This window comes from Anguilla rostrata, chromosome 1 (assembly GCF_018555375.3).
Source record: "Anguilla rostrata isolate EN2019 chromosome 1, ASM1855537v3, whole genome shotgun sequence".
NCBI lineage: Eukaryota > Metazoa > Chordata > Actinopteri > Anguilliformes > Anguillidae > Anguilla > Anguilla rostrata.
Window position 1 is genome coordinate 14,771,563 of NC_057933.1, and position 10,134 is coordinate 14,781,696.

Below are 10,134 nucleotides of genomic sequence, written 5' to 3' on the forward strand. Positions count from 1 at the left end.
CTCATTTTTGAGTGATGTGTTTGTTCCTCAGTCATTAACACAACAACCTGTGTAAATCATTTCCATGAGATTTCACTCCTAAGGTGAGGGACAAAGTATAAAAGGTCTGCTGTTAAAAAGCAATATTTTTCAGTGGATGAATATGCATACTTCTCTTTTCTCCAGGCTCACTTGGAGTGGGCTCAGGTAAATCATTTTAATTGCTGCAAAACTCTTTTGCTCTCAGTAGAAACAGCTACAGCTGAAGGTGTGAAAATTAATTTTGAGAAAATAATTAAGAAATGTAATTTTTCACTGTTGAACTTGGGACTGTTTGATGCAGGAAAGCTCAATAATTTGCACATATATTGCCAGAAGGCCTTGAGTAGATTTAGAAAAGGGAGGATTAGATTTAGACACGCCTGTCGTACAGACCGTGTGAGCAGAGCTTCTGTATTTCTCCTCTAGGTTGGTGTCATCTCCCCTGATGGCCACATCTGTTCTGGCTGCATTTGGCTTCCCTTGCACCTGTGGACTGCAAATTTGCTTTTCCTGTACACTGTTTTCATGCTTACTGAAAGCACTGTCAGCTCAGCACAGGGCCTACCGGTAGAGGCGCGTGGTGGTGAGATGTTGATTTTGGCTCATCTGTTGCTCTAACTGAAGCCACCAGAGGTCTTGTTTGTTTCAGTTCTGCCTTTGCTCCACTTTTCTGACCAAACCCACGTCTGATTTTCCGGTCCCTGTTTTGTCCAAAGTAAGCTGTAAGTCGTTAGAGGTAAAGCAACGCCTGTGACATGGAGTATGTCCGTACAGTACGTCCCACTGCTAATCAACACCGTTGGTAAGTTTGTTTCAGTTACTACCAAGTTTGAGGGGCCGCTCGCCTACAAATGAGTCAACTCCATGTGTGTGATGAGCATTTTCCACATCGCTTTCCCTTTCTGAGAAATATTCATACGGTCTGCACGGGGACTCATTTCTCCCCAGAAGTACAGTAAGTTTGCACAATAAAGAAATGGAGCAAACAAGACTTTTAAAATCTTCTTTAAAAAATCTTTTTTTTTTTGGTACCTGTCCACTCCAGCCATTTGTATTCACTAATTTACAAATGGCTAATAGAGCTATACCAATTTGATCACTTGTTTGAGTGTCTGTGCTTCTGACATCCAGTTAAATTCAAAAGTTTGATGGCATTACAGTATATTTCACTTTCTGTAGAAAAAAATAAAAATAAACCCACTAGAAATAAATGCACATTGTGAATTTTGCCTCATAGTCATTGTTTGATTTGAAATACAAATTTGATGAGCACAGAGGAAAAACAACCTATTTGAGACCGCTGCGTCAGTACGTTGCCTTTATCTGTATCTTCAGGGTAAAAGTACCCTCTTCATTTTTTTCTGTTGAGCAGTGGGGCTGGAACAGAAGGTCTGTTGAGTGTCTGTCGAGCGTCTGTGTGCGAAGTCTGTCACCCTGGTCTCCTGCTGTGTAATGGGATCGGTCTCTTCATTTCAGCCCTGAGAGGGGGAGGCAGAAGAGATCATTGGATCCACCCCAGCGCCACACCGTGTTACTTGACAACAGCTGAATTATTAATGTTCGGCCAAGTGGGGTACTGGATAACGGTGCTGTGCTAGCATGCGTGAGCCTGACCTGGCCACATCCTCGCTAGGCCCAAACAGATTTTATTTAAAATAACTGACTCGCAGGCTGCCTCCTCCCTCGCCTCTAGTGTTTAGATTTTGGTGAATTATCGGCTTTGCCTGTACCTTAAGGAGGCACGGAGCGGAGTTTCCACCGCTGCCTGCCAAACTACCAGACGGTACCAGGCAGACAGACATGTGCAAACATTTAAGCCTGACTTTGAACTAAAGTCCTTATTTTTTTTTCCGCTGTGATGCGCGTCATTTTTGGACAGCTTTTTTTAATGAACGTTCTGCTTTCATGATGCCACCTCCCCCCGCCGAATTGAGCAGCCCTGGCGCATATGGGGCGCACGTGGCCGGCCACCTGGCGCGAAGCGGAGCCATTGAAACCGCGGCGGTGCCGTCTGATCTGGTGCCCCGCCGTGAGAGGCCTGTTGCCGCGGGCCGTTTGGGAGCGGTAGGGCACCCGCCACGGGCACAGTGCCCCGCCCTCCTCATCTTACCACCTTCCTTTGGTCCTGTCCCAGCAAACAGTGGTGCCCTGGGTAGCTTCTGTTCACACTGTCAACCATGCCATCATAACCTCCCCCCTCCTTCCCACAAGTCGAGCACCCTGCACAAGAGCCAGTTTTTATTAAAAAAAAATCTATTTCGTCATCCAAGTTGAAGTAGGAAAGCAGGGTGCCCACAGGGAACCGCAGAGATAACGTAGCGTCAAGCAAAACAAAGCGGGGGGCTGCATTTCTTACGGTCCCACAGACGGGTGAGACAAAGGCGCCTCTGTTGCTGGAGAATAATGGCGAGTATCTGCCACCCTCCCCTCACTGAGCCATGCGCATAGAACCAGACTCTGTTTCATCTCCGTCGCTTTCAAGCTCCGCATTCTGTGATCTGTGACTTTATCGGGGCATTCATCTCACTTGTCACCAAGGAGGCACCAGGAGCTGAAGGGCTTAAGTGCACCTTTGTGTGGTTTAGAGCGATCCTTTGAGCATCCACATGCAGGCCAGAGAACAGCGGGTTTGACCTTTCCGTTTTAACTCATCCTGATGGTGAAAAGAATGCCACTCTGTGGTTCGGCATGGGCTACAAGATTTTCAACCGATTCAACTCTGTGTGGCAAAATAAAAGCTAACAGAAGAGAAATCTTGTTTATAACTATGTTATATTAAACCTGTTTGATCAGTAACATCGCACATACACAGATTTCAGTTTCTCAGGGTTAATGCACTGACCATCCTTGCTTGTACATCAAGGACAGTACATAAACACTTTTATTCCTATACAGTGTCCCTTCTATGGCATTTAACTTCCTATCCTTAGACCTACTCCCTCTCTAGTCTTCCATGTTGTTTATTTGAGAAGGACAGTTGAAAAAAGGTTTGGTTTTCATAGTATATATATATATTTCGTAGTAATTATTAGGTATTTTATGAAAGTTTGATTTTAACAAATCAAAATAGAATTGGAATCACATTCGAAATGAAAGAATAACGCCTCTATACGAAAGAATAAAACAGTTGTTTTATTCGATAAAAAAACGATATAAGAATACATGGCACTAGGTGTAAAGATTTACAGTGAGTTACTCCCACCTGGTGGCCAAAGAAAGCAATTATTATCCATAAAAGTGAATATTATTATAATTGAATATTCACTTTTACAAATATTCGTCATTAATTGTAATAAACATGTAACGCATTTTTATCAAAAAACAAACAAGCACAACATAGACTTTTTTTCAATACCAGGTGTATTAATACGGAAGTTCCAAGTCTCATGTGCGTTTTATGTCACGGAACACTTCTCTCTACACGAAGAGTTTCCAAGGGTCTCAAATTGTTGTTACTCCGCAATGCACCGCATGTGTAAGTAATCGTATTAGTTGCCGCGGTTCTTAGTTCTGTGGTTGTGGATAGCTATGATTATTAGAATATTCCTTGTTGGATAATATATTTGATATGTCATAATACATTATCTCCAGCGAATATTTTGCCAGTTTGACACTTGACACAGAAAACATCTGAACCCAGTCTTGAAGTCAGTGAGTTGGCTAGCACAACCTAACGTTAATATAAAATATATGATATATTATATCTATACGTGTAGTAGCAAGAAATGTAATCTGTGAGTAAAAGAGCCGATCGACGGAACTTATTACATTTCAGCAGATTCCTTTTGACAGCGCGAGAGATACAGAATTCGGTGTACCGCGTCATTAGTGTAATCGCTTGGCATCATAAAAGTAAATGAGTGTCACGTCCAACACGTGATTTTGAGTACCCTTGGTTGACAGTTTGCGAACCATCAGCGTTTCATTATTTACGCTCATAACGTCTCCCTCGTAACTTCGCAGTTTGTGTGAGCTACTCACACGAATAATAATTTTGGCAAACAGTCCTTATCATGTTTTTCTTCCTCCACCAGGAAATTCTGGCAGGCTGTGGATGAGTGTTGCCATGGAGAACCTGGAGGACAAATTTGCAGCTCTGTCAGTTGCTCGACGCCTGCAGCCTAGGGAGCCCACGTACCTGCTGGACCTAGCTGTTCAGACTCCAGGCTCTGGCGGTGGGCTGGTGGCTGCCTGTTGCTCCAACCGCTCTGTTGTTCTGCACGACTCGCACACCCTCAGTCTTCAGGGTGAATTCAAGGGTCACAGCGGGGCAGTGTGTGGAGTGCGTTTTTCCCACTCCTCCTCTGGCCTGCTGTTCTCAGGCTCTGCTGATGGGACATTGTGCACCTGGGATGTGCGCTGCCCCGGCTCGCAGGCTGTACAGGTGTTCCAGAGCTCCCCCTCTCACTCTTTCTGCAGCTTTGACATCAGCTGCAACGACGTGGTGCTGTGCGCTGGCACTGAGCAGGTGGAGGAGGACAGCTTCCTGGTGTTCTGGGATGCCCGCATGGCAAAGGAGAGGGACGGGGTTTTGGGGGTGTACTCCGAGTCCCACAGCGATGACATCACTCAGGTGCGCTTTCACCCTCAGGATCCAGACCGCCTGGCTTCTGGCTCCACTGACGGCCTGGTCAACGTGTTTGACCTGGGCCACGGCTCGGAGGAAGACGCCCTGCTAGCCACCTGTAACTCCGGCTCCTCTGTCAGTGCGGTGTGCTGGGCGGGTAAGGAATATGGGAGGCTCCTGTGCCTGAGCCATGATGAGGGTCTCCACCTGTGGGACTTGGCCCACATGGAAACGGAGGAACCGTTGACCGTTCTGAGCATCCCTGATGCCCGGTGCTCTGCTGCTCTCTCTGGAGATTCAGCCCTGGATTACTTTGTGGGAGGAGCCTGGGTGGAGCAGGAGGAGAGGCTCCTGGTGATTGGTGGGACCATCAGAGGGGAGCTCCACCTCTTTGACTGCATTGACCAGGGCCTGGAGCTACGGAAATCTCTGCAGGGTGGCCACTCTGCCACTGTTCGCTGTTTCCAGTGGGACCCTGCGGGGGGCGCTCTCTTCACGGGCGGGGAGGATGCACAGCTGGTGCAGTGGAAGCCAGGAGCAGAGGAACTAGCATCTGGGAAGAGACACACCCTAAAAAGTGCCTCTGCATTGCAGCTCAAAGCTGGACGCCATGGGAAGCACACAAGCAAGAAAGAAAAGTGAGACAGAGGGGTGTGAACTGGGGAGGACATCAAAGACAGGGGAACAGTGCTCTGCTTTGTGAACCGCCTGTTTCCATAGACAGTGCTGTCGGCTGAGAACACCTGTGTAAGCATTTGGGGACACAGCCTGGGACGTCTTTCTAGTGATTTATGGAAAACCGAAAGGCTGCAGACCTGGAGTACCGGGGGTCCGTGCAGGCCGGTGGATCAGTACCCAGCACAGACCGGAACTCAGGCCCACTGCCCTCCAGGACAAGACATATACACAGAAGAAATGGGAGGTGTTTTCCAGGCACTCACCGTTAATGTGTTTTCATGCTTTATCCTGTGAAGTGAAGTGTCAGTTAGATTTTCTTTCAAAGTCTGCAGAAAAGAGATGTTTATGGCACAAGACCAGCGAGGACTGCTGTTTCCCCTGTGCTTTGTCAAAGTCTAGTGACCCCAGACTTGGAATGTGCATCTGTTGATTATCTTTTCTTTTTTTCTTTTTTTTAAATCTAGCGTGAATTTTAAAATTTCTGCTCTGAAGTTTAAAAGTAGCCTTCATCTTGGATTCTGATTACAGGGTTCACATCATCAAAGTCAGTGAGATGATAGAGTGCACATAGGAGCAACAATGTCCTGTCCTGTTCTACAAAATAAATATAATGATATTTAATGACTTCGAAATGGAGTTCAATCTAGAGGCCTTCCCTGTAATCACTCAAGACAATGATATTTGGACAGCTCTGCACAGTGTTTCCTGGGGCGGAGACCAGCACCATAAACAGAACAGTAAACCAGTCTAATGACAGAGAAAAATGCTGTACACATTGGAAATGAATTGTTATGGGTCACTCTGAGAAGTACCTTTATGACTATAGGCTGTGGTTATGTATTCAGTATCATCATGCTTGCTTTTAAATTATATAAGATCATTTGCATTATCTTGAGATTAAAAAAATGTGCCTTACGTATAAACCTGTTTGTATCTCCTGACTTCAGTAAACGGTTGTGTGCTGGGCTGGGTATGAATGTTTTTGTGCACAACTGGGTGGAGTTATGATTTAATCCTAAATGGAATCTTCATAAAACAGCATGAACTCTTTTAACAATACTTTAAGTCTGAACATAGTCACCATCCGTTTATAATGTTTTGTGTAAAATGTAAAAAGATCATTATTCTTGGAATGTAGTATTTGCTCAAAGGCTTGTGTCATAGCTCAGGCTGTATATTTGGTAATCTGCGTGATGCACAGCAGCCATCATGAGATGTAGCACTGTAGCAAGCGTGGCCAGTTTTCATCAAACTGTCAAATTTAGTGAGTCTAAATGTTGAAACGACCACCCCAGTTTGTCAAAGAATTCTAAAAGGTTGTCAGTGGCTGAAGGGTGTTGGGATCTTGGTGTAATATATCGCAGAGGTGCACAACAAGGGCAGATCACATGCATACTTCAGGTGTAACTTTTTATAGTATATTTATATTTCTTAATATGCTTTGTACATTACACATGGTATCATTCGAACAACATATGGAGACAATTTCATTAACCATGACTTTTTTGTCATTTGTTTTAGAGAGTTTAGCTGTCTTTCAATTAGAATTTTAGGATTGAAGGTGTGTCATAATGTACATCCTGCATGGAGAGGCTCAGGCCGCTGTCTCAGCAAAGTATTTTTAAAATAGTTTACAGTGACTGCTCTTGATATCTCTGACATCTTAACTAACAGTCCTATGTTAGTATTAGAACAGAGTGGCATTTTTTAAATACAAACTGAACTTGTCTACTAAAACTGAACGTGTCTACTAAGTTTAATAAAATGGTTAAGAAAATGCATTCAGGCCTGAAATTCTTTTTTCAAATCCATCATATTCTAGTATATAGTATAGCTACTTATTTATGGTGACTACCTAAATTATGTTTATTTTGATGTGAAAAAAACCAGTTTCCCATAGTGCTGCAATGTGTAAATAAGCAATGCCTTACCTGTCTGTAAAACATTCAATTGGAAATTAAAGGGATTATGGCTTTAAATGTAAAACGAAATTCTATATCTAGAGGTCTAGATCATAATGGTCTTAGAGCATTGATCTAGTTCTGTGGTTCTCAGCCTTTTATTCTTTTTTCATGGCATGCATATAGCTATTTCTGACATAATGTGGCTTAAGAGGGTACATAATCTCTCTAAACATGAAAAGCATAATTGAGGATAATTAACTGCTTGTTAAAATTCTGGGATTGCCATTGTGGTTGGAACGAAAACAAGCATACACGGTGGTACCTCAGGGCCGAGTTTGAGAAACACTGGTCTAGTTGATCTAGTAGGCACTAAAATAGAAGTAAAAAGCAGTATTACTAGCTATTCTATATGAGGAAATAGATGGAAGTAATTAGTGGTGTAAATGTTAGTATTTTGTGGTAAATTATAAGATATTATGAAAGTATCTTGTGTGACTGAGTGGAATTTCTTTGAATTGTAATGAATTATTTTCCACTTCCTGTCATTCCAGTTCAACATCCTGTTGGGGTGGCCAATTCAATTCCATTTCCAACCCTGGCATCAGAACAGTTGCTTAACCATTTGCATGTGACAGCACAGGGATATTGTTTTTTACTGCTTTGTTTATTGTGTCCACCACTGGCCCACCAGCATCACTACATCACTAAGTAACAAAGCTTTTTTTTTCATTTCACAAGACTAATTCATATTTAGCTGCTGAGATCTTGTAGAAGAAAAGAGTTTATATCATAAGATTTAAAAAAAAAAATTCTATTTAATCATTTTTTGTCCTAAGAAATATTACTAGAAAAATGCTTTGCCAACTGACATTTATATAACAGGTTACATTTAAAATTGAACTGTGGTTAGAATTACCAATACATCAGCATTTAAGTACAGTCAGAAGTTCCTTGACTGCCGACAGATTAGCAACACTGAAACTAACACCAAAACACTGAGTCAGCGCACTTGGGTGGTGACTATTTTTTGTCCCTATAGCCATGCTACCATCAGGCCATCTTCTGTATAATTCATTGCTTAGGTTCAGAAGAACAGACTGGAGCTGCATGAGCTGCATATATTGTTTTGTTTTGGGTTTTTTTTCTTCTTTTTTTGTTGTTGTGTAGTTGTTACTTGACAGTGCTTTGCAATGTTATGTACCAAAAAATTTTATGGAAATATTTTTCAATGATTATTATGATATATTATATCTATCTATTATATGATTATTTATCAACTGATTATTTTCTATTATGTGGTGGTTGGTGATTTTTTGGATTGAACATTATGTATATGCAGGCATTGATGCATGATTGGAATAGTTTTCTCAAATTCATGTAACTCCTAGTCAAGGATGTTTATTATTGAATAATAACTTGTGATAAGTGATATATACCTCATGTGCTGCTGTAAAAAATATAGCTGATTTTGCAGTTGTATAGTTGTTCTTATTTAGTTTTTAGTCCAAGCATTATCATTGGTTTTATGTATTTGTAAGCTTTTGTTTATCACTGATAATCCATCAAGGACAAATAGACAATGTCTACATCAGCAAATCCAGGTTGATTTTCACTTTTTAGTAGAGTGCCGAGATCTCATATCTTGACAAGCTAGCACGTGTACAGCATGGCAAGGAGATGTAAGATTTGGACTTGTAATTGCTACAGGCAGAAACTACATATGGATCACATTACACCCTGGAAACATGTGTAATTACTATTACTCGTATGTCAGAATTCTCTGAAACAATTGGCAAGATGTTCAGTTTGTGCAGTATGTATGTTCACACGGCTAATGGGACAGTGAGGAAATCACTAGCAATAAATGTCTAATACCAAATGAAGATACATTACAGATAATGAGAGAAACCTGTAGTGCAATCTGCAAGCCCACCCAAAAAGATATGTCTGCATTTAATTATAATAATTCAAAACAAACCATTCTAATTTAGTCACAAATTTAAATGGAGCTATTGACTTTGGGGTGAATCTTTCATCTTACATTTGAAGATTTCCATAGTACAAATGCATCTAAAATGTAATAACAACCAATACTTGACATACTAAGGCACATTTATGGAAACTGATAAAACACAAAAATAAAACTGGTGGTGTGTGGAATTTACATTTTCCAGTTATCAACTATATAACAGACCTATTAGGGTGAATGCAGTGGTAAAACAGCAGCAAGTGCACACAAGTTCACAGTATTTTGTACTGAACTATACACAAGAGCTTGTTTTATCATTATGAGCTTCATAAATAGCAATATCAATATCTAAATCTCCAGCATTCAAAATATCATTAACATATCAAAATTTTTCCCTTAACAGGTAAATGGGTGACAGTGATAAAATAGAGATGGATGTTTGTTTTTAAGTAGATTCGTACATTAACTGAAACTAAACTATTACGAACAGAAAAGCTGGAATTTAAAAACAATATTTTCCCTTTCTTTGAAAGCACTACATCCACAATGATATCGTAACCATCATGGTTGCCATTGTTATTGTTGCTACTGTTATGTAACATTTTGCTCCAGAGTGTGGTATTAGTTCATGAAAAAAATCCCCATTTAATCCTTTTCTCCAAACGGGACCAGCTGCCAGAGTAAATCCTTGCCTTTTGGTCCATGGCGTTGCACAGTATGAAGTTCTGCAGCAATCAAGCACAAGAAAGTGCGGTTTGAGTTGCCTCGATGCGGAATAGCACGCCAAGGTTGTACAGTAAAAGGGAAGGGCCTCGAACAGGTTTAGCCTCATTCCATACGGGGAATGGTCCACCTTCGCCTCCTGCCCAATCTCCTTCCTAGTACCATTCTTTTCAACCGATCCTATTTATTCATCTCTCGAGGAGCGTCTCTACTTGCGAAATGATGGACGTCACCAAAGACCCAACCCAATCGCTCATTTTCTTCAAATGAAC

General features: G+C 41.7%; 1 protein-coding gene across 5 annotated transcripts; it reads left to right on the forward strand.

The window, feature by feature from the left end:
- Positions 1-27: 27 nt before the first annotated feature.
- On the forward strand, positions 28-7,047 carry wdr89 (WD repeat domain 89). 5 transcript variants are annotated; one of them, XM_064324022.1, is made up of 2 exons: positions 28-823; positions 4,056-7,047. In XM_064324022.1, the coding sequence occupies exons 1-2, from the start codon at positions 784-786 to the stop codon at positions 5,228-5,230; spliced, it is 1,215 nt and encodes a 404-aa protein (XP_064180092.1). In that variant the 5' UTR covers positions 28-783; the 3' UTR covers positions 5,231-7,047. The 5 variants fall into 5 exon arrangements, with proteins under 5 accessions (XP_064180092.1, XP_064180102.1, XP_064180111.1 ...); XM_064324032.1 differs by lacking the exon at positions 28-823 and adding an exon at positions 3,421-3,496; XM_064324041.1 differs by lacking the exon at positions 28-823 and adding an exon at positions 3,510-3,696.
- Positions 7,048-10,134: the final 3,087 nt, after the last annotated feature.

Excerpts from the sequence above, each read along its gene's own strand:
- wdr89 (XM_064324022.1), top strand. The coding sequence starts at position 784 with ATGTCCGTACAGTACGTCCCACTGCTAATCAACACCGTTG. Across the intron at positions 824-4,055 it reads ACTGCTAATCAACACCGTTG|GAAATTCTGGCAGGCTGTGG; the intron begins GTAAGTTTGTTT and ends TTCCTCCACCAG.